At 38.6% G+C, this 24583-nt stretch overlaps 1 protein-coding gene across 11 annotated transcripts in view; it reads left to right on the forward strand.

The window, feature by feature from the left end:
* Positions 1 to 24583, forward strand: part of NEBL (nebulette) — a 357059-nt gene that overhangs the window by 306421 nt on the left and 26055 nt on the right. For 6 of the 11 annotated variants that reach the window (XM_007189866.2, XM_007189861.3, XM_007189865.3 and 3 more), the window contains 12 exons: positions 1809 to 1919; positions 2087 to 2197; positions 5466 to 5570; positions 7153 to 7245; positions 10453 to 10545; positions 13311 to 13403; positions 14677 to 14769; positions 16385 to 16477; positions 17706 to 17810; positions 18790 to 18961; positions 20102 to 20194; positions 21433 to 21582. In XM_007189866.2, coding sequence (XP_007189928.2) covers positions 1809 to 1919; positions 2087 to 2197; positions 5466 to 5570; positions 7153 to 7245; positions 10453 to 10545; positions 13311 to 13403; positions 14677 to 14769; positions 16385 to 16477; positions 17706 to 17810; positions 18790 to 18961; positions 20102 to 20194; positions 21433 to 21582 — 1312 coding nt within the window. The remainder of the gene's footprint in view (positions 1 to 1808; positions 1920 to 2086; positions 2198 to 5465; positions 5571 to 7152; positions 7246 to 10452; positions 10546 to 13310; positions 13404 to 14676; positions 14770 to 16384; positions 16478 to 17705; positions 17811 to 18789; positions 18962 to 20101; positions 20195 to 21432; positions 21583 to 24583) is intronic. The other 5 variants (XM_007189863.3, XM_007189864.3, XM_007189869.3 and 2 more) reach the window with 5 other exon arrangements.

Consider the following 24583-nt stretch of genomic DNA (forward strand, 5'->3'; position numbering starts at 1 on the left):
CCAAATGACAGGCTCTCAGATCCTTTTCAACCAGACTTAGGGACTTTGCTATAGCTCAATGTTTATTTTTTCAGGTAAAGTCGATGTGCTATATTATTACACAAATGACGTCTAATATTCAAACCTTCCTGTACCTGTGGGCTTGACCATGTGACTTTCTTTAGCCACTGGGTCATTAACAAATTTGACTCAGGCTCTAAAAGCATGTGTGCATTGGGACTTGCTTGGAACCTAGATGTCATCATGTTTTTCTTTTAAGTTTTCTTAAGTTTTAGGGTATTTTATTATGCATCAATATTAACTGATGTGATTAGTGTCCTATGTAGTCTATTTATGTGCTTTTGAATGCTTTTAGATTTGAAAGTTCATATCGGAAAATTAGATGACATACTTCTACCCTGAGACTTTGGTGGCGATCTATGATCAGTACCTTAGTTTCTACGTATATTGCCCTTCAAATGAGGTGTTTTGCTTTTGGGCCTAAAGAGGCTTGCTTAAAACAGAACTTTTTACAGACATAGTAATAATTTAATATTATTAGTTTGAAAGTTAAACATTATTACTTGAACTTTCATTCAGAAAAGTGAAACTGAGACTGTAAGTCAGTGAAAATAGGCAGATTTATGGGTAGTAGATGGGGAAAAATATAGTATTTCTCTGAGATTGAGATTTTTTGTTTATGACTTCTCTAAATAGAACACTACAAATAAGCAAAGCAAAATTTACTTTAGAGCAGGGAATCACAAGTCTAGAGTATGTCAACATAATAGAAAATAACTGTTTTTGAAAGAATTTAATAGGAGATAATCAATAGTTTTTTTCCTTTTAATATAATTTTCATTGAAGAAAAACATACATGCAGAAAAATGTACAATTATAAGAGTACAGATTGCTGAATTTTATAATCAGTTTTAAAATGTGCCAAGAGTCTCTTAAGACAGTCGTGTCTGTGTAATTATGACATTTTATTATAAGTAACAGGTAATCCAACTCAAGCTGGCTCAAAAAAGCAGATAACTTATTGTTCTTGTAACCAAACAGTAGAGGAATTCTTGGGTGTGGCTTGATTTAGGACTCAAACAGTGTGATTCCGTTTCATTTTCTATCTTTCTGTTCTCAGGCAGGCTTTCTTCTCCTGTTTGCAAAGAGACATCTGGCAGATCCTAGGGCTACAGACTTCTCCATTCATGTCCAGAAGGAAAGAGAAAGTCTCTTGATACCTTGTGTGGAAAAAGAAATGTACCTATCCTTGAACCAATCATGAAGGGCCAGGGGTGGGCTATAACGATTTACTTAAGCGCAGTAGGGCCCTTGGATGGCGGCCAGTCTCAGCCAAGCTGGAGGTTTAGAACAGGAAGCAGTGAGTTGCCCAGTGGCAAATCAAGGAGCTAATGAAGGAAAAAGAGGAGTGGGATTCCAGGGAAGCAACCAGCAATTATTCACTACAGAACAAGACCTGACAATTTTATACTCACATTTTATTGATATTCATCAACTGAGTTATATATTAACCAATAATTTATCAGTTTTATCATATTAAAATACAAAACATTTTCCCTCAGCTCACTCTGTTTTCTTTATTAAGTCAGGTTAGTAGAGAAAAACCTCCTGATTCCTTGTGAATACATCACTCCAAGTTGTGTTCTTGCCACAAATTAAAAATCTTTGTTGTTTCCTAGAAATAAAAGACATAAAGGTCCGACTTATTTCTAAAAGCCATGATCTTGATGTCAAAAATGACATCGGGTTTTTCAACACAGATTTTCAAATTATTGTAAAGCCCTAATTGCAGGTTTTATTTTATGCAGAAAGATTATAAAAGAGATCTGGAGACTGAAATTAGAGGGAAAGGCATGCAGGTGAGCACAGGTACCCTCGATATCCAGAGAGCTAAGAAAGCATCTGAAATGGCCAGCCAGGTAAGAAACTAATGGCACACAAAGTTTAAAACAAACATGTCGAATTGTATACAGAAAAAGTATAAGTGGTGTTTCCATATGTGTGGCATTGAGATTCAAACACATAAATATCTACATTGCTATGGAAGGCCATGCAAAGCTCTGAAGATTGTTTTCTGTTCTTTTAGAAAGAATATAAGAAAGACTTAGAAAATGAAATTAAAGGGAAAGGAATGCAAGTGAGCATGGATATCCCGGATATGCTTCGAGCCAAGAGGGCATCTGAAATCTATAGCCAGGTTGGTAGAGAATGAAGATGCTTAGGATAATGTATTCTAATATTCAGTCACCTTGTGCTGTGTGTGTCTTTGTGATTGGTGTCTTTTTGAGGGCTTTCTATTCAAAGTCAATGCACTCTATTATAAAGGAACCATTGACCAAACCTGATTACCTCATTAATGAAAGGGACAACTGCTGTAGATTCAGTTCAACAGACATTATTGAGTGTCAGAGCGCCCGTGTTGGGGCGCTCTGTTTTGGGTCCAAGGGCATTTTGACCTTTTTAATTTCCGTTTTTTGACTCTATTGTGAACTTGGCTCTAATGCTTATACTACAGAAAAAAATTACAAACAATTTGTCTTTTATCCATTTCATCATGAATGTTTTAATTAAAGTAATCAACTTCAACTGAAACTAAGAGTTAATAAAACTGCACAAGGTGAAATTGAATATTAACTAAAATTTAATGGAAGAACTAAGTTTTCTTGATAAAATTTAATTTGCCAGGTATACCCATGACATATCCTCTAGAAAACTGGATGTGAGAGAAATAATGACCACAAAACAAAGTGTTTATTGGAAGAAGAAAGTTTATTGATAAAATCTAATTTGGGCAAAAATATTCATTAGTGAATAATTTCTTTGTTATAAAATTTGTTATAAAAAGAATGAATCCTAATGGAAAAATAGTAAAGGGAATGAAAAAAATAAAATGGTTAAAGAAAAATGATGAAGGAATTGAATTTGGTTAATGGGGTTTGTGTTGAAATAATTTTTAACCAAATTTGACCAAATTTGTCAAAATTCTGGTTGACATGAGCAAAGAGTCTAAACATTCGCTGGTTCAAAATGAGAGTGTTACAGAACTCAGGTTCGGCTGCTTGTCACTCAAGAATCCAATACTGAGAGACAAGTGTTGGGTAAAAGGAAAGATAGCATTATTGAGGAAGCCAGCAATCCTGGGGAGAAGGTGGACTCATGTCCCAAAGAACCAAGTTCCTCCTGCCAATCAGGAGCAAGAGGTTTTTTTTATTTATTTATTTGTTTGTTTATTTATTTATTTATATTTTATTTTTGGCTGTGTTGGGTCTTCGTTGCTGTGTGTGGGCTTTCTCTAGTTGTGGCGAGTGGGGGCTACTCTTCGTTGTGGTGAGCAGGCTTCTCATTATGGTGGCTTCTCTTGTTGCAGCGCATGGGCTCTAGGTGTGCGGGCTTCAGTAGTTGTGGCACACGGGCTCAGTAGTTGTGGCTTGCAAGCTCTAGAGTGCAGGCTTCAGTAGTTGTGGCACACAGGCTTAGTTGCCCCGTGGTATGTGGGATCTTCCCGGACCGGGGCTCGAACCTGTGTCTCCTGCATTGGCGGGTGGATTCTTAACCACTGAGCCACCAGGGAAGCCCAGGAGCAAGACTTTTTAAAGGGGAGTTTCAGGGGTGTATAGGCAGAGGGAGGAGGCTGTGTGCAGAGCAGCACAGTCAGCTCTGACAGTCATCTTGACATTGGTCTTCGGTGGTCTGATCAGCGTCATCTTGATTGTTTTAAGTACAATCAATCTTCAGCTCCAAGGTCAGTTTGTTCCAATTTCCCTGAGTCCAGTTCTCAGAATTGTGGCAGCTTATGTCATGGCTACAGTCTGGTCATCATGTAGTTCACTTCTTCTACCTGGTGGGGGGTTTCAGTATCTACAAAACAGCTCAAAGGATATGGCTCAGAATATTATCTATAGCCGTTGAGGAGGAACTAAGGGTCCTTGACTTTGTTTAATGACTAAATTATTATTTGGTCTTGTTTGACTGATTACCTTTGTTTCTGTATTTCTAATTTCTCTGATTAAATTTATTCTTTGACTAAAGTTTTTCTATAGACAAGAGGCAGGTGAAGGTAATGGGGGAGGAGGATCTGTCCTGGGAAGGCCCCATAGGGTCCTGCTCCGTTTCAAGGGTATCAAGAGGCCAGAATCAAGTATCAGAGGAGCTGCGTGCTTCTCAGCCTTCTCCATGACAAAGCAGTTGGGATGGTCCTGAAGTGTGTGTTCATCTGTCCTCAGTGTCTCATAACAGCATGTGAGCTTGGAGAAGTTGTCTCTAGCTATATCAGCTGGACTAAAATCATAGATAAATAGTTAAAACGGGCATATGGCCATTTGAGTCAGGGGAGAAAAGTTGCCAAGCTCATTCATTCATTCAGCAGATACTTCCTGAGCACCCATTTACATGCCAAATTAGACATGGTTTTGCCTTTGGGAAACTACAGGCTAATCTAATAATCAAATAATCATGCAAATATGGTATGACAAACTATGATATATCCTACCAGAAAGTAACGATATCAAGAGTAAAAGCTTCCCATAGGGAGTGATGCCTGAGCTGTTAGAATTCCTGCTTTAACTTAACAGTGTTGATTTTTTGAGTATGATGAGGGTATATCTGATTTTAAGGAATTTTAGTTATTTGGGATACAGTGGAATACTTAAAGGGTGTAATGATGCTGTGGTGCATTTCAACATGAACAGGAATTACCTTTCCTAACAAGCATCCGTATGCCATGCAGTTACCTCCACTGACTTTGGAGCCAGAGTGCCTGGGTTTAAATCCTGGTTCTGACACTTCTTAGCTAATCCCTAAATTTCCCCATCTGTAAGAGTGGATAATAATAGTATCTGCTTGTGGGGTTAATTAAATGAGTTAACGTGTGTTAAGTATTTAGGACAATACCTATTACTATGTAAATGCTGGCACTAGTAGAAGGTATTGCCCAGGATGTATCAGAGCTCAGAGTACATTTAGTAGAAAGAAAATTGAGATTTCAGTCTCCACTACAAAATACTAGTACCTTTCCCTTAATCAAATGTATCTTTATCTGAAGTAGGAAGCAAAGCATAAATCCAGAAGCATGAAAACAAGTAAGCAAAGAGAGTCAGGTTACTGGTAGGAGTTATTAGGGCGACTTTGAACAGGAACTGGGACTACTCCTGAGAGAGTAGGTTCTAGGCTTAGGAATGCTGTTAAGGTCAAGCGCTCCCAGGGCGTTTGAATAGTCTGGGGTGGGAACCATTGCCTGAGTGGAGGTGAATGTGCTTTCCTAGACTGTTTGCTTACTCTGTTTGCATATGCTCTTATTTTTACTATTGCATAAGCACATCAACAACTGCTTTGAATCCTAAGATACAATTTAGAGCCAGGTGGTATATAGCAGAGTTGGAAAAAGTAGTACCATTTTCTTTGTCTCTGTCTCTCTTGTACATGCACACACAGAGTTTCAGATTCACGGTCACTGTTTATAATTTTAGAAAAAGTATAAAGATGAGGCAGAGAAGATGCTTTCTAGCTATTCTACTGTGGCAGATACTCCTGAAATCCAGAGAATTAAGACAACTCAACAAAACATTAGTGCGGTGAGTAGTCATTATTTCTTTTCAGTTGCCACCTTGAAATTATGTTTTGTAAGGAGGGCCTTTTTCCCTCATTGTCTGATTTTTGGCGGCATTGCTGGAATTTTCTGTCAAATGTATATCTTTCCTTCTTTAAAATAGTAAGAATACCAAATGTTCTTACAACTTATAATTTATCGTGATTGTTGTAGAATTACAAATGCAAATCTCCTTCTTTGGTACAAGCAACTGCTATTTTTAACTGAATTTTAAAATTTCACTCAAGAAAGAGATCTTAATCTTCCACACAGATTTTACTTTGAAGATGAAAATAGTCATATGAAGTGATTTCCGTCATGGTCATTCATTATTTACATTGATAATATACCTAGGGATTTACCAGTTTGTAACCAGTTCCTAAACTTTCATATTTTTGTTTTGAGGCATAGGAGTTTTGTCAGCACCATTAATTAAGATATTGGGCTTATATTTAAGGGATATGTAAACTTGAATTCTAAAATAAAAATTGATGGTACAGCTAATATTTTAATGTAGAATAAACTCATTTAGTAGTTAAGCAAATGTGTTATTAAAAATATAAATTCTATTATTTCTGAAGATTTCTGGAATATTTTCTACTTCTAGTAAATTGGCAAACTCTTAACCCTCCAGGTTTGCTGCTCAGGTACCTTTAGGGTCTTCACAGGCAGGTGGTGCTAAGAAATGGAGAAATCTTGCTGGAGGAGACGATGAGGGAGAAGGGCAGTGTGGCCCTTATCTCCTGTGATTCCACGGTCTCCCAGATTTCTAGGTTTTGCAGGGGAACATCTCTCATGTCCTGCTCTCGTGACCCCCACTGGTCCTGGTGGTTCCAGGGCCCCCCTCTCCCCACCCCAACTCACAAACACTCACGGGACCTATGGGTTAACAAATATCAAGAGAGGGAATAGTTCTGTCCTCGTATGACTTCCTTATAATTATTCTATTTTTCTGTAGGACACTTTGTTTTTTCTTTTGCTTTGTGTTTGAAAGGGGTAGGTATTGGTAGGGATGGAGAGACATGGGAAGGTCTAAGGAATAAGTGGAAAGATAAGGAAAATAGGCTGACTTAGTGTTGATGTTGAAGATAGAGCTAATGTTTTCTTTGAAGAGAACGAGAGCATCTTTGCTCTCATTTGGAGAATAGCAGTTGCTTAAAACTTCATGCTGTTTTTGAATTAAATGATAACTGCTTAGTGAGCTTTTTTAATATGTCCTTTGATTTTTCTCAAATACACATGTGATATTTATTTGTATTTGAGAAGGAAACTCTAGTTTGCTGATTTATATTCTTAGAGCAAGTAATCTGCAGCCATGTAAGTTACCAAGCATACCCTAGAACAGGTAGTAGAGGTTTACTTGTAATATTGTGGAATACAAAACCAAAGTTTTGCATTTATTCTCATAATGGACTATTTAATTGATTAACGTGACACTGGTTCTCATAAATAGAAGCTGTATTCACGTTACTTTAAAATCTGAGGAATTTTCTTTTTCAAGAATCAGATCTCTAGGACTTGAATTCTAATAAGCTTACAGTTATTCTTTTCCTTCTCTTATAATAAAGGTGTTTTATAAGAAAGAAGTAGGAGCTGGCACAGCAGTAAAAGATACTCCAGAGATTGAACGAGTGAAGAAAAATCAGCAGAATATTAGTTCAGTAAGTTCTCTATAGCATTATTTTTAATATAAATTTATTTATTTATTTCTTTGTTTTTATTTTTGGCTGTATTGGGTCATCGTTGCTGTGCGCGGACTTTCTCTACATTGTGGTGAGCAGGGGCTACTCTTCAATGCGGTGCACGGGCTTCTCATTGCAGTGGCTTCTCTTGTTGCGGAGCACGGGCTCTAGGTGCTCAGGCTTCAGTAGTTGTGGCATGTGGGCTCAGTAGTTGTGGCTCACGGGCTCCAGAGCTCAGGCTCAGTAGTTGTGGCGCACGGGCTTAGTTGCTCCGCAGCATGTGAGATCTTACCGGACCAGGGCTCGAACCCGTGTCCCTTGCATTGGCAGGCAGATTGTTAACCACTGCGCCACCAGGGAAGCCCCCAGTTCTCTATAGCATTAATCATCCTTTCCAAAAGCAAACATAAGCTAGATAAATGTTTTTGGTTCTTTACTAAACTGGCTGCCTTTTTTTCTTCACTTTGTTGAAACACTATTTCATCAAATATCAAAGGTCTGACTTTCAGAAGGAAACTGTAGCCTTGTTCCCCTTGAACCTAAAGCAGTATTTCATCTTGATATATCATAGTGCATAAGAGATAGATCACTTTAATAGTACAGTAATGAAATCTAGGATTAGATTTCACCCTTTTGAACAGAATTTTAACTGTATTAAATTTTTCAGAGAAAGGATAAATTTCAATACCTTTCCACAACTTGGAGGAAAGAAATTTTACCCTGACAGAATGATTAAAGGCCCTAGAACATTCATTTGGTGGCTTAAGAGAAGGTTTCAAAGGCCCCATTCGCCTTCTGCTTCTTCCAATTTCCAGCAAAGGAAAGCACACACCTTCACTATAATTTTGTAAAGTAAATTACCTGCCTCCCCACCCCCAGTTCCCTTTGAGCTTGGGGGAAGGGTAGAGGAGGTGTTTAATGTTATGGATTAAAAACTTCTTCATTCAGTGCTTGACATTTACAATGGATAATTGCTATCCTTACCAATAGGCATATTTGGTAATAGTTGTCATACAGTCATTCCTTGGTATCCACGGGCCTTGGTTCCAGGAGCCCCGCCAACCCACACTCACACACACTCACACACACTCTTACACATTCATACCAAAATCTGCAGATGCTCAACTGCCTTACTGTTGGCCCTCCATATCCACGGTTTCACACTGAGGAAGTGGAGGGCCTACTGTATTTAGCTTCTTGCTGAGGAACTCAGTAGGGTTCTTTCCTCGCGTGCCCTTGCCTGACCTTTCTCTTCACCTTCACCCTTAGAGGCAGAGTTTTCTTGAAGTCATCCAAGTAGAACTGCCTTGATTAAACTCCTCTGTCAGGAACTCTGACGGTTACCTGGCATCTTAGAATATGTGTGCACTGGCATTTGTGGAGACAGAGTAGGAGAGGCAAGGTAACGCTGTGGTAAACAGACTTCAAAATGAACTTACAAAAAAATCTGCAGAATCCTAGTGCACTGAAATCCCCGTAGCATGAATGAAGCTCTCTCCTGAGGAAGGCATGAGGAGGAGGACCTGACCATGACGATTCCCATCCACCGCGGCGAGAGCCTGTGTCAGGCAGCACTCGAGTCTGGTGGAGAAATGCGTTCTGCTGAGAAATGTGAAATGGTTGTTTCCTTCACTTCCAAATGATAATATCTGAAATGTACCCATCAGTGTACTGGGGTAGATAATGTTATGAATGTTCTGTACTGTGCAATTCTATTGCCTACAGTGAGATGACTGTGCCGTTTTGATTAGCTTGGAGTCGTGTGAAAAACAAAAATGTTCATCTTTCATCATGTTTAGCTTCTCACCCGAGGAAAATCACGGAAAGTAGTACAGTCTATCATTTCATCTCCCAGCATCCCACTGCCCCTTCTAGCAAAACAGTAGTTCTGTATCTCTATGAGGTTGGGTCCAAACTCCTGCTTAGTATTCAAATGGAAAGTTGCCCTTTCAAGATTAGCTAGATCTGTCAAACCAAGATAGGATTCTCTAACATTTAAAGATCTCGACATTTTCCACCTCCAGAGTAAAAGTCTTTGGGCTATTAGCTTTTTCTGTTAAGAGCTACTTTTGAATCTTAGTTAGAGGTAGTCTGTCTCAGTGTACTCTCCATTTAACTGTTTTGGATCTGGCCTAATACTGACATTGTTACTCATATCTCATATTAAATGTACAGATGCTAAGATATAAATGATAGCAAAGATATTTAGGTATCGTTTCTTTATGACTGTCAGCGTGGATTTCAGCTTTAATCATTTTAAACATTACCAAGTGATTGCTAAAAGATGTTTTACGTAGATCTAAGTCTTGGCTAAATTTCAACATATGCCGCTTAAGTCTAGCCTATGTTTCCGTACATATATGTATGTGTCCTTTTTCTCGAATCCAATCTTCCATGAATTTTACACATATTAAAATACCACCTGATACGATAGCATCACTAATCATTTCATAAATTTAAAGAGCTTGTCCCAGGCATAACTGTGTGTTGGCATTATCATTTGTCTGGTTGATCTTCCTCTAAATAGACTTGAACGAGGAGCTTTTGATTGAGGCAAATGCCGGGATATAGGCGGGCTTTACATAACATGATTGTGTGGGTAGAAGATGCTTCCTGACTTTCTGCCACTGGCCCATCTATAGCGATCAGCAGTCAGTGGCCTCTGCTTGTAGTACATTTCCCTCCACCTTCCCCTTTCTCTTCTTTTATTTTTTTCTTACTCTGGATCATTTGGGTACTCTCGGTCAGATACGCAGTGTTTCCAAGACTTTGTAGCTAACTCAGTTTGACTTTTGCCTTTAAATACATGGTGAATTTCAATTAACATGTTAATAAATAGAAACTGCTTCTCAAATAGAAAATAATAAGTTATTATGTTAAGATAATTTCCAAGGTTTTTGGTGCATCTGCCTGATGATAAAATTTATTTTCACAAGCAATATATGCTTATTTTAATTAAAAAACCTCTTCAGTGTTGGATAGGTGAATAGATGTGGGTTTGTTTGTACTTCAGGATAAAGGAATCCTGAAAGCACCGGACGAAATAAAAATTTGTGTTCCCACTGAAGGAAAATTAATATTGGAATTAAAAATTCAACTATGCAGTAGTTACAAATGAAGAATTCTTAACTATTTTTTAAGCCTTGTGTTGAATAACACTTACATTTTAAAAAATAAATCATGCAGGTAAAATACAAGGAAGAGATGAACCATGGAACAGCCATTTCTGATCCACCAGAGCTCAAGAGAGTTAAAGAAAACCAGAAGAACATCAGCAATGTGTGATCACATTCCTTTAAGTATTGTTTTCTGTGGGCATGACACTTGTATGGGTGAAGTCCCACTACGATGAATACCATTGTAGGAGGGCCAGTTCCTGAAAGGTGGAGATAAGATTTCACACATATTTATGTTGGGGTAGCATTACACCAAGCATGTGCATTTGCTTATTAAAGCACATGGTATTGAATGCCTACCCTGTTCTTGTTCTTGGGGGCATTCAGAGATGAGGTTAGGGTCTTAGGGGCTGTGTGTATTCTCAGGGTCTCTAGGAGAAACAGCTGTGGCAATAAATAAAGATTGTGCATTAAGTGCTATAACAATAATTAATATTTACCGAGTGTTTACTACGCTTTTTGAGTTCTTTACATGCAATATCTCATTTAATATTAAGTAATAATTCCGTTTGCAAAGTGCTGGGGAAATGCAGAGAAGGAGGGCTATGTCAGTGAGAGAGAGGAAAACCCTTGGAGAAAGAGTCACATTTGAGTTAGATCTTGAGGAATTGATAAAAGTTTGGGGTGGATTTCGTGAGAAGGGGCCCTCCTGGCAGTGCAAACTGAATGTGTTCAGGATCCAAGATCTGTTCAGAGAGGGGAAGGTTTAGTGTGATGGGTGCTTGGGGTGGAAGATGGCAGGAGAAAGGCGGTGGAGGGAGAAATCATAACTCAGGCCACGAGGAGGCTGTTGGCAGTGCCAGTACCCCGACAGGTGATTCAGATACACGTGATGGCTGCTGATGCGTGGCCTTGACTTAGGGATTAAATTGTTTTAATGTGTCCTTTTTTTAAAGATTATTTTATATTGGAGTATAGTTGATTTACAATGTTGTGTTAGTTTCTGCTGTACAGCAAAGTGAATCAGTTATACATATGCATGTATCCACTCTTGTTTAGATTCTATTCCCATATAGGTCATTACAGAGTATTGAGTAGGGTTCCCTGTGCTATACGGTAGGTTCTTATTAGGTATCTGTTCTATATATAGTAGTGTGTATATGTCAATCCCAATCTCCCAATTTATCCCTCCCCCCATTTCCCCTTTGGTAACCATAAGTTTGTTTTCTACATCTGTGACTCTACTTCTGTTTTGTAAATAGGTTCATTTGTACCATTTTTTTAGATTCCACATATAAGCAATATCGTATGATATTTGTCATTCTCTGTCTGACTTACTTCACTCAGTATGGCCTAGAGATTGTCATAATGTGTCCCTTTTTCTAAAAGAAGGGTTATTAGTTTTCAATTTATCATAGAAATATAACACTCCCTTAAAATAACTATTTGAAAACAAGAATGAGTTAATTTAATAAGAAAATAGTATAAATCACAGCACAGGTGATATCTGGCATGTCATATGGGAAGTGGTGTGTGCATGGTGGAAGTTTGGATAACACTGGAGTAGTGGAGAAGAACGTGGGCCTGGGACTGTTGGTTTGATCCCAGCTTCAGACCCTACCTGCTGTATAACCTTCATAAGCTACCAACCCCTCTCCAAGCCTCAGTTTCCTCATCTATAAAACAGGGACTAGAATATTAAGTGAGATATTGCCTGTAAAGCGCTCAGCATGTTTGTGAGTGGGTGAATGCAATACATGAAGAGTCTCCATATCAAATTTATGTCCCCAAACTTATATCCACTAGAAATGGGCTACAGCAGTTTCTCAACATCAGTAATGCTGTTCAACAATTTTTTCTCCTCTGAACTCAGCCCAGAGTAATCTTTCTTTGTATCCTGCCATCAATAGAGATTACACTGGACCTTTCCTCACTTCAGGCAATTATCCGACACAGAATCTGCCTAAACTCTCAAACTGCATACCACGGCACAGAGAAAGAAATCACACTGGCAGGGACCTGATCCTTTTTCATTTATTTTCCAGGCTTATCAAATATCTGTTCACTTGCACATGCACTGCTGAGGGTGTACATCTCAAGTCCATTTTATCTGCAGGCCCTGTAGGCCTTGTGATGTCTTACAAAAAAAAAAAAATTCTCTAACACTAAATTTAAACTCCAAAAAATCATTAAGACTGTCCCTGTGGAGTTCCTTATAATGGGATTTTTTAACCTCTAGTTTTCCTTTTACCTGTCAAAAGTTCATTTGATGGACATGCCATTCTATCTCTCTGTGTTGGATCCTCATTTATTTCCTGGGGTGTTGTGGAATTGCCAGGAAAGCTGACCACAAACGTTGGGTCTGATCCCCCAGCTAAGAAGGAGCCACCTCTATGCAGTCAGTCAGAAATATCTCCATAATGCTAGCCAGAGCATGGGCTTCTAATGTTGGAACTCGGCAGAGGAGGAAACTTTGAGGTTCAGGGTTTCTTTACATAGTGACAGGCACTCAGTGAGGTGCGGGCATAGGACTGGCATAGCCCTCCTTTCTAATGATAAGAATGCAGCATTTTAATTTTTAAATATAAAACGGTCATTTGGTAATGGTGCTTTAGTGCTGTGAGCTCACAGAAGGGATCGTTTATCGTAGCTGATAAGATCGAACGCAGAGAGGCCACCACTAAATTATGCAGTTTGAAGAATAACAACCCAAGGTAGAATTCAAAACATTTGGGCAAGAAAAAGCTTAGATCTGGGATCACTGTGTTGACGAAGTCTTTTAGCAAAGCACATTTCACTGTAAAATCCTAATGAAGATTTTAGCTAATGAATGCTCTGTCACTGTGTAACGTTTCTTTTAGTCAGTTGCAGTGTGCTAGCTCACACTTCCTTCCCATAATCCCACACTGTCTTGCGCTTGTCTCTCAGCTCCGGTACAAAGAGCAATGTTACACAGCAACTCCAGTGAGCATGACGCCAGAGATAGAGAGAGTGAGGAAAAACCAGGAGCATCTGAGCACGGCAAGTTGCTTCTGTTTCCTCTTATATTTTACCAAACAGTGTATATTTTTATTCTTTACAACGCCTTCTGAAAAGCATTAGACCCTCTACATCTTGGCTGCTCCTTTTCCACAGTCACATATTGAGGGACAGTAGACCTCTCGTGTTAGTCCAGGAAATTAGGGACCGTCTTGCTGTCCTTCAGTCCTGCTTGTTTATTCAAGAAATCTTCATTAGGCAACGTGCCAGGCATTATCCTGGTCACTGGTACACAAAGATGGATAAGACCTCATAGTTGGTAAATCTCTAAAACTACATGCAGATTTAAAGAGTAGTATAGTGGGTGTGTTGTCAGTCTGAGAAAACAAATTGTCTGTTGGCATAAGGCAAAAGAAGACCTGGCTTGACTGGGGTTCTAAGACATAATGTCAGGGCAGGGAACCTTATAAATAAAACAGAAAACATTATCCAATCGGTCAGCAATCTATTGCTAATAAAGCAATGGTAGTTAACAATCATGAGGTTCCTCTAATGTGGACCCTGTGCTAAATGCTTTATATAAATCCGTGAGGTTGGCACGATTTACTCCCCTGGTTTGTAGGTGTGGGAAACTAAGGCTTGAGGAGTTAGAGAACATGTTGGGAACCCATGGTTTGTGGCAGCAGGGCTGGGATTTGAACCCAGGCCTCCCTGAATTCAGAAATCTCTTTCAGATGTGTCCCCCAATAGTTATTTTTCCCATTCTTTCACCCTTTTATGGAACTTTTACCATTATAAACAGTAACCTTCTTCTAAGACGGGTAATTTTGAGAGACTTTAAAATTTAAGAGTGAGTTCAGGCTGATGACTGCTTTATCCTTACAAGATCCCTGATGGTGGTAGGAGTGAGGGATCTGCAGCTTCTTTTGAAGGTGGAGGCTCCAGGGTCAGAATGGGAGCAAAGCCAGCTTCCCAGGCTGCCGTGGCTACTTCACTATAGTTCTCTTGTAATGATTTCATTACAATGTTTTCCCCTTATATTTCCATTACATTTAGTTGTGGCATTTGCAGTTAGTTTTGGTATTGAACAGCAATATATTTATTAAAAAAATCATTTTTAAGAAGCACAACAGCGCTTCGTGCTTGCTAAGTTAGAAGAATCAGAATCCAGGTGCATTTGAACTGAAAGGTTGACACGCATCTACTGTGGAAAAAGATGTTTAAAAATTAGGGTTAATCTTGAGGCTTGTCCTCTGTTGCTATTTGGGTGGAGACCATTATACTATTTGTTAAAAGTCTTATTTATCCTCCACAGGTAAAATACAGAGGAGAGATTAAACAGGCAACGGCAATTTCTGATCCACCAGAGCTGAAGAGGGTTAAAGAAAACCAGAAGAACCTCAGCAATGTGTGATCTTAGTAACTTTTTTCTTACAAGAGCAAACATATTGTCAACATGTCAGTGAAGCAATCGTGTTTACAAAGTTTTCATGACCTTGAGTTGATACCCTGCTCTCAATTGACTGCCAATTTATTGGAAAGGTTTCAGGGTCTTAGGTATTGTGAGTCCAGCCAGGCATTCCCTGCTAGAGTTCCCAGTGACTACAGTGTGATTTTTTTTTTTAATTATTTATTTATTTATTTATTTTTGGCTGTGTTGGGTCTTCGTTTCTGTGCGAGGGCTTTCTCCAGTTGCGGCGAGCGGGGGCCACTCTTCATCGCAGTGCATGGGCCTCTCACTATCGCGGCCTCTCTCATTGCGGAGCACAGGCTCCAGATGCGCAGGCTCAGTAGTTGTGGCTCATAGGCCCAGTTGCTCCGCGGCATGTGGGATCTTCCCAGACCAGGGCTCGAACCCATGTCCCCTGCATTGGCAGGCAGACTCCCAACCACTGCGCCACCAGGGAAGCCCCTACAGTGTGATTTTTGTTTGCAGGTTATTGTGCATCCCTCTTACCCGGTCTTCCTTCACGCTTGTGGTTTCTGTGGTGCCCCAAAGGCTTACAGTGGCAGCTTCTGGCATCTTGGCCCTACAAATACGCTTTCCCAGTCCCTTTCCTGCATATATATACATATTCTTGTTCTGTAGCCTTTGCGGCCCTATCTCCTACTCCCAGCTGTTGTCACTTTATTTTTGGATGATGCTGGGGGAAAATTATAAAGTGTGCCTGGCTGAGTAGGTCACATGGGACAGGTCCATTTGGGGGCCACTTGTTGAGAGGCTGTTAGTTTTTACTCAGACACCAACTCCTGTCCTGCTCTGACTCCTTTCTGTTATGTAATCCATGCATGCAGTTCACTGAGAGGATCCTTTTTTGAAGTCATTAACATATAAATTGGGTTCTTTGGAAGAGGAAATTTGGAAATCTATTAGGTTCAAAGAAATCTTTTATTCTTCAAACCTTTAAAGTCCTTTTGACCGGATTATAAAGGAAAGGCAGTTTCTTGTTTGGCACTTTCCCTGACAACTATACTTTGGAGAAGTAGATGCTCACTTTTTCCCAATGTATTCAGAGTCACAGTTGATGTAACTCTGTTACTCTCAAAAGGGAACATGATTCTGGAGAAGGAGGGATGGAGCAGTGGGAAGAATGCTGGCCTCATGGATGACTGTGGTTACTACTTAGGCATGCTGGCAAAAGTTCTGCCACAGTTAATTACTAAAGCCATAACAGTATAGCAGCATCCTATATAGGTAAGAGTACCTTAAAGTAATATCCATGAAGACATTTCACATCATACTCCTTTGTGATAAAATGCTTATTACGGCTCTACCGATGGTATGCCCATATAATGAGTACATTAATAGTGATTTCATTCACAGTGATTCACTGCTATGGGATGAATTAAAATAGAATGATTTAAGATGCAAACATTTTAAATATGACTAAACCTCTGATAGCATCCTTTTTTTTTTTTTTTTCATAGCTTCCTTTCCTTGGCTAGCTCTTTAAAATAAGTACTATGAGACTCTTAGGTGAATTGATTCACAGTGCTCTGCATTTTGTTTTCTGAAATGATAGGTTTATTATAAAGGTCAGCTGGGAAGAGCTACGGCTTTAAGTATAACTCCTGAAATGGAAAGAGTAAAGAAGAATCAAGAAAATATTAGTTCGGCAAGTTGTTTTATTCACTTGGGGCTATCACAAAGGGCATGTCCTTTATATTATTTACTTGCAAACCTGTTTTCTCCTTGTGAAAATAAAATCAATTTCCAAGAAACCTTTGTAATATATGCAATAAGTACATGTATTATTTCAGATGACTTCCAAAAGCTGCCACTGTCTAACTTTATATTATCCGGCAACTCTTTGTTGATATTTCCAGATGTGACCAACACTTACATTTAAAGTTTTGTTTTAAACTGTATTATGTTCATTTAAACAATGATTCATGTTATTTTAGCCAGTGTCTTTGAAAGTAGTAAAGTCTTTGATGTGTAAGTTAAACAATTGTTATTTTACAGATGTATTCCATTGAATGTGGATTGTTAAATCCTCTCTGCAAAACAAAATAAGAAATGACTCATAACTCCAGAGTAAGGACTTAGAGGGGAAAAAATTTTTTAAATATATTTAACACAGAATTCAGTTACTCATTAAAGTCCCTTGGTGCACATTGGTGACTTTCTCTTAGGAAATACCAGGGCTTCCGTTCTGAATGCACATATGCCCTCAGGTCTGCAATAATTGGTATCCTAAACTTATACATAATCAGCTTCACAAATAGCAGTGTTCTGATGGTCAGATGTCAAAAAGAGCTTTATGCCTAGGAATCAGCATTTAGGTTTTACAGTGCACAGCTCTCTAGTGGCATTTCTGTCCAGAGATGCTGATTGTATTCAACATATAAACTACCTTTAAGTGGTGGCTGTTTAGAGGGAACCTAACTTTGTTACTTATTGATTCTTGTTGTCGGCAGTGGGCGAATAGAAGGAATTAGAGGGATGTTCCGTATGCATTCTTTCAGTGTTACGGTGGGAAATGGGGAAATAGAGAAATGGAAACATAAATTTAGGTTCCATTTAGCTTTGGATTTTTCCTGTTTAAGTGTGATAACCACTTTTACTGACTCATTGTTAGTGGATGTTGCTCACTCACATTTGTTTTCAATTGGTAGAGAGATTTAGGTCATCTTGGCTGCAGCCTTTAAAGGAGACCATCGAGAGTACAATTTTAGATCCTTATTCTAGAACGAAATGTAATTCACCAAACAAGTTACCTGGGAAGTAATTCATGATATGTTGTATATGTTCCACTCACTTGGGAAGCTTGAAAAAGTTATGTAATTTGTTTCGATTATAATTGTCTTATTTTTAAGTATGTTCTACTGTTTACTCTGCAGGTAAAATATACCCAGGACCAGAGACAGATGAAAGGTAGACCAAGTCTGATTTTAGATACACCTGGTCTCAGACATGTCAAAGAAGCTCAAAATCATATTTCAATGGTAGGGTCCAACCAGGTCCTCCATCTGTGACTAAAACATACTAAGGAATGGTACCACCCCATGCACTGATGGCGTTGTTCACCGTTAATCTGGATAACTAACAAAGCATGGAAAGGCCGATGGGCCCGTCCTCTGGGGGGAGCTTTCTAATCACACTGAAATGTAATGAAAATATTTAGTCTAATAAAATAATTTTTCTCAGTGATTTTTTGGGTGTGTTTTTTATTTCGAACGTGACTGCTGTAAATGTACTTTATGAAAGATATTTGCTTGGACTTCTTTTCAATTAATTTTAAGGTTGAGTTTGGTGTGTTTACATGTTTAAAGAATATAAAAATATGTATTTTTTAAAAACAGTTTCATGAGATGTATTTTATATACCATAAAGTTCACCCATTTAAAGTATACAATTCAGTGGTTTCTAGTATAATTTACAGAGTTGAACAACCGTCACCCTAATCCAATTTCAGAACATGAAAAACATATGTTTTGAAATATATATATGTTTTTGTAATTATATACAAAAAAATATATATATATAATTATTTGTAACTGTCAATCTAATTTTAAATAATATGGCTTTCTTGAATAATTGTGTAGAAATACCTTATCATTTTATTGCATACTAAAGTTTAAGAGAAAGGATATTACTTTATACCTAAGTGAGTTCATTTTAGGAAGTAACCAGGATTTTAAAAATATATCTTTTAACACTTCTTACTGATACACAGGTTTGTATATTAAAAGAGCTGCTAACCATAACGATGAAAATCATTGTGAAAATGTCAGCTTGATTTCTGATGCTAGGAAACTGAAGTTTCAGACATTATTTTTGGAATAATTGGAAAAGATACATCTATGTAGAAAATAATCTAGATGCAGCTGGTACAGTGACAACTGTCGTTATATCAAAATTTTGTGAGCTGTGTAACAGTCAGGAAATTTCAGTTTGAGTTAATATGGTTTTTCCCTTTTTCAGGTGAAATATCATGAAGATTTTGAAAAGACAAAGGGAAGGGGCTTCACTCCTGTTGTGGATGACCCTGTGACAGAGCGAGTGAGGAAAAACACCCAGGTCGTCAGCGATGCCGCCTATAAAGGGGTCCATCCTCACATCGTGGAGATGGACAGGAGACCTGGAATCATCGTTGGTAAGCTGACGGGCCTGCTTGGCAAGTCTGCACAGTCAAAAAGGTCGTGCTTGCCCTGGCTTTAAAATTCGCTTCCTTATTCATCGGACTCCTCCTCCAATGCTTGAGGTGGTGCCCAGGTGAAAGTGGACCACAGGTAATATGGTTTGCACCGTGTTGGATGGGATTCATGGCCTTTGCCAGGTATCATTGCAAATCCATTCTGTTGTTGGACGTTCTCTTGTCTTTAATAACCTTCTGGTCTTAAGAGTGTTCCTACTTGTTATGCAAAGAAGCAGCCCAAATATCAGACATGGGTGATAATGAAGGTTGAGCAATTTTTTTGTTTCCCTTTAGCTTATGTACTGTATAATTGTACTGCAGACGTTGTCTGCGTGGGTGACATAACAGAAGTAATCCCATTTACGTCCTTTTACCGCAAATAGACATGCCGGAGAGATTCTGATGGTTTCCGCAATATGAATAGCTTATATATTTTTTAATATTATCTCTGAACTGGGAGAATCGAGAGCTGTCTGAAAGTCTCACAAATCAGAGAGGAAGGAACCTCTCATCCTGCCGTTCCTTCTTGTCAGCCTGGGAAAACCTTAGGAACATAGTGTTGAGTGGTGACAGAGCAAGGCTTATACTAAAATCTAAGGCAGGGCTAGAAAGGAAAGTTACTAATTTTTCAATTTGTTCAACATTTGTTTCTGTCGTAGGGGGAGAAGTTTTTGATTTTTATTTTGTTTTCTTAGACAAAAACCTTTTAGTCGCTTCTTATGAATTACTCACATGTCCTTAATCAGGAGTTTTAACCCAACATTTTACCTGTTTCAGTGTGTGGAGAGCACGAGTGGTGAGGGTTCAGGGATGCGGGGAGTTGTCTGGCATGCACGTGTGTTGGGTGATGATTCACAGGCTCCCCGTGGAAGGTCAATGAAGAATAAACCAGGCAACTTAAATTTGATCACAAAGTTTTCTTAGCAAATCCAGTGAGTGTGAATATCCCTTTGTTCTCTGAAGTAGGCTGCACAGTGGGTTTGCCTATTACATGCTTGCTTTTTGCATACGCCCCTTTTCAGACTTTTGCTTGACTCTCTTGGGTGCTGACTTTTTTTTATTCATTCTTGATTTGTTGATTTCTTCCTTTGGTAAAAGACCTCAAAGTTTGGCGCACAGATCCTGGCTCCATCTTCGACATTGATCCCCTGGAAGACAATATTCAGTCTAGAAGTCTACATATGCTCTCTGGTACTGCTTACATTTTGAGTTCCTCCCCATTTACGTGGTTTTGTCCTCAAAGAGAAGCTACTGTGAGCTGTGGAGTCTCATTGTGCCGTTTGTGTAGTGTGAATTTTTAAGTTTGGGATTTGAAAAACTGAAAAAGTTGCTGTGCTATTTAATATACCATTAATCATTTATGAAAACAAAACTTGTAAGAGGGCTTTTTAATATATCCTAGATTAGTTTGTTCTAGATTTATTTTAAAGGTGTCTAGAGCTTACTTACATCCCCTTTCTATTAGTGAATATGATTTTAGAGGTTTTCTGGGCTTTCAAATGCAGCTATTTGGACTGCACTAAACTGCTAAGACATAAAGGAGATTTGTTTCATGAAAAACGCAACGTTTTAAAGGTATATATAGTTCTTTAATTTAAAGACTTCTTTAAAGAATTCTATGTAAAACAGTGGGAAGATTTTCTATATAGTATCATAAATGTCTTAAAATAGATTTTCAAGTATCCTTAAAATTTATCTCTGAGTTTTTGAAAATGCAAAATTTGTAGTTTACCTAGGAAGTTTATTTGACTTTTAACTTAGACTGCATGTTTATAATTAAAAGCAAAACCCAAATGGTTTGGATATTTGGGTATGGTGATAGCATGGGTTGACTTTTCAGACTTTCAGACCACATTTAGCAAACTGAAGATTTGACAGTTATGCAAGTATTTTAAAAATATAAATAGATATATCATTTAGGTCTTACTCTGCCCCCTGATTTACACTCCACGTTTAATTATTGACATTAACAAAATTGAAAGCCCAAGGCAAGGTAGGGATTCTAATATTTGTATAGTTAATTTGATCTACATAATCAACCAAATTGTATTTAATTTTCTAAAAATAAAGGCAACAAATGCTGTATCCTTGGTGATATTTGAAAAGAATTATTTATAACCAAACCTTTTGTTTGATAGAAGTTTACTAGTTTGCCAGTGTTTTCTTAGTTCTTGTCAATTTCCCATCCCTCATCTCTCCTTTAAAATTTAGACAAAAAATGAGTATAAATAATCATTAAGTCAATTATATAGTTGATGCAATGTGTGCTGAAGTTTGGGAATAGGTGACTAGAATTTCTAATACCTGAGCTTTTGGATTGTAATTTAATAAGGGATTATTTTTCTTGTTAAATTTTTAAGTAATTTTTTTGTTTCCTTTGTTCTTCAAGTCACTTAATCACAAGTATGAATATTTTCCCTCCAATATAGAAAAGGCGAATCATTATAGGAGACAACGGTCTCGATCTCATTCGAGCAGTACTTTTGGTACAGGTCTGGGAGATGACAAATCAGAAATATCCGAGATTTACCCTAGCTTTTCGTGCTGCAGTGAGGTAACAAGACCGTCTGATGAAGGAGGTATCAGACGTTAACCACTCTCAGAAAATTTTTTTAATGTGCCACGAGCGTGTCTTTAACAAATTTGTCACTTTTGCGCAAGCGTTTGGCCTGGGTGTATCTGAATATTTTAAATTATGTTTAGAAAGTTGAGTCTTTTTTTTTTTTAAACTACTAATTTGCATTTTTGCATGCTTGTTTTTCCTGTCTTACTTCACTGTTTTTGCTACAAATGGATCTTTAATGACAACAGGGTCTTGGGATCTGCTATGTGAGTTTGTTTCACAGGAGTTATATGTGATGGATATACACAGCCAGAGTGGAAACTTGAGTTCTACGGAATTTGTATCTGATTTCCATTAAGGAAAATCAATCTTTCGGTTATATTTGAGTGGCTAAGAGGTTGCTATGAATTTGTGTGTTTAAATATTGATATACAGCTGCAGACAGAGTTAGATCTTGCCAAAAAGAAATGGAGTATGTACTTGGGATATGAGATTTTTTTTAATGGAAAATACTGTTGATTGTTAATAATCTTCTCTGTATTTTATATAACCATACTTTTCCTCTACCTTCTCCTGTTTTCTGCATCCAAGCTGATGGGTTAGGTCTAGAAATTGGTAGTTGAAATTGTTTTGGATGTTAACTACTCCTGCTGATAAAGCTGTTGTTAAAGGTTGAGACTGAGGTATAGCTTCGGTTTAGTGACATGGGGAGGGAGAGAGTAGTGAGCACAGAAGAACAAAAGGAAAACTGAATTTCCTTTTCAACCAAAGTCCGTAGGGCTGAAATTGCTGAGGCAGGAGATTTTGAAGTTGAGCAGTTTAACATCTTGGGGGAACATGTAATGGGACTGAGGACCTGATGAAACTATGAAATCTCTTGTAATTGAGTAATTGTTTTTTGCATTCATAGGAAAACACCTATGAGAATAAAATCAGTTATAGTCAATACGTCTTAAATTATACATTCAGACTGGCCCTACCTTGGTAGAAAGGTTTTTCTTTTCTTAAATTTCAGATTTGTTGAGGTATAATTGACATATAAAATTGTAAGATATTTAAAGGGTACATCGTGGTGGTTTGAGGTATGTGTACGTTGTGAAAAGATGTCCCGCCACCTAGTTAATGAACACATCCATCACCTCGCAGATTTATCTTTTTTCTTCTTTTTTTTTCTTTTGTTTTTGGCAGGAACACTTAAGTTCTACTCTGTCAGCAAATTTCATTTATACAATACAGTGTTATCAACTATAGTCACTGTGTTATTCTTTAGATCCTTGGATCTTATTCACTGTATAGCTGAAAATTTGTACCCTTTTACCAATCTCTCCCTATCTCCCGCACCCCCCAACCTCTGGCAACTACTACAGACATGTGTCTGCTTATCTAACAAAGGATTCAGTAACTTTTTTTTTCTTTGGACTTAGGGTTGTTGATTTCTCCCTTCAGTGTCCTCTGTGGCTCTAGAGGTACAGAATAATGTTGATGCCTGATGAGATAAATAAAACCCAAAGCAAATATGAGAACAAATTTCGATCAACCTTATTTAACTTCACTCAGTTCAGTGTACTGGAGCTGATGTCTCTCGCAAATGCGACGCACCTTAGTGTTTGCTTCGTCAGGGACCCTTTTACTTCATGCCTGTACACACAAACAAGGCATTCATTCATTTACTCACCAAATGTTTGAGTGCTCTTTGTACAGCAGCCAAGAGCTCGGATCTGGCAATGCATACGGCACTGAGCAGCAGAGATATGCATCTGCTCTAAGGGGCTTGGAGTCTGGGGCGGGGGCGGGGGGTGGGGGGCCCTGACATTGAGCAGATATTTACCCAAGTAATATATAATTATGGACTCAGTAAGTGCTCTGAGGGGAGGTCATGGGGGCCACAAAGGGGGGACTCCATCTGGCCTCAATGTCAAGGAAGCCTTCCCCAGGGAAGGAAGATTTGAGCTGAGATGGGAATGCTAAATGGAAGTTAGCTAGGCCAAGGGGGCTGTGGGAAAATAATGTTCCTCCTTGAGAGAACAGAGCACAGAAGTGGTGCATCAAAGAGACATTCAAATGGAGGCATCGAGCAGGCAGGCAGAGTCCACAGGAGGAGGCCGCACTGCAGATAAGTGCAGAAGCCATCACCTGTGTCCGTGATCAGGCCTTGGATGAGTCTATGCAGAGAAGGAGAATTTGAGACCCCTCTGGCAGGTTCCTCGGCTCCTTCCCCGCCAGGTTCGCACGTCTCCAAATTCCACTGGCTCCTCGAAGGCTGCATTCTAAAAACCTACTGCTGTTGGTTTATCTCCTCTTTCTCCTCTCAAGCCACCACTCCTTTTCTTCCTAAGTATTTCTAGCAAGAGGACCCTACACTATGCCAAACTGCCTAAGAAAACATCTCCGTTAAAAGAAAGTACACATAAATATTCTTGCACTTATACAAGAATTTGGGGAAGAGTAACACATGGTTAAGAGGGAATGATTACATTTTTTAAAGTGGAGGAATTTCAGACTCCATGAAGGTGGTAGGGGGAGATTTTTTGACAGGAAGGAGTGTCTCAGTAGCTTAAATAATGCCTTGTAAGAAAAGCTGACTCCTCGAAGGCATTTATAACCTGTCATTCTCAGTTACCTGTTACAAGGCCTGTGTTCGGTGACATTTCCAATTTTGGAAACTAGGTATTGAGGTATGAAGCAAAAGTAAAGATGTACCAATAAGTTTTATAACATTAACACAAGTGGTGGCATACCCACAGGGTATCTGAGTTAATTCAAAAAGATTTTAGAATACCTGGGAATACGCTTCTAATTTTATTTATTTTAAGTGAAGCACATCACATTCTACTGATTGGTACTTTATATCTGTCTGTATTCAAATGATCAGTGACGCATCTAACCTAATAAGTCCAAAACCACCTTCCCCGCAACATCTGCTGCTTTTCCAGGCTTCCCAGCTTGCTAAGTAGCAACTGCAACTTTCCAGATACGGACTTCAAACCCTTAGAAATCATCCTCCACACTTGTCTTTT

This window comes from Balaenoptera acutorostrata, chromosome 3 (assembly GCF_949987535.1).
Source record: "Balaenoptera acutorostrata chromosome 3, mBalAcu1.1, whole genome shotgun sequence".
Taxonomy (NCBI): Eukaryota; Metazoa; Chordata; class Mammalia; order Artiodactyla; family Balaenopteridae; genus Balaenoptera; species Balaenoptera acutorostrata.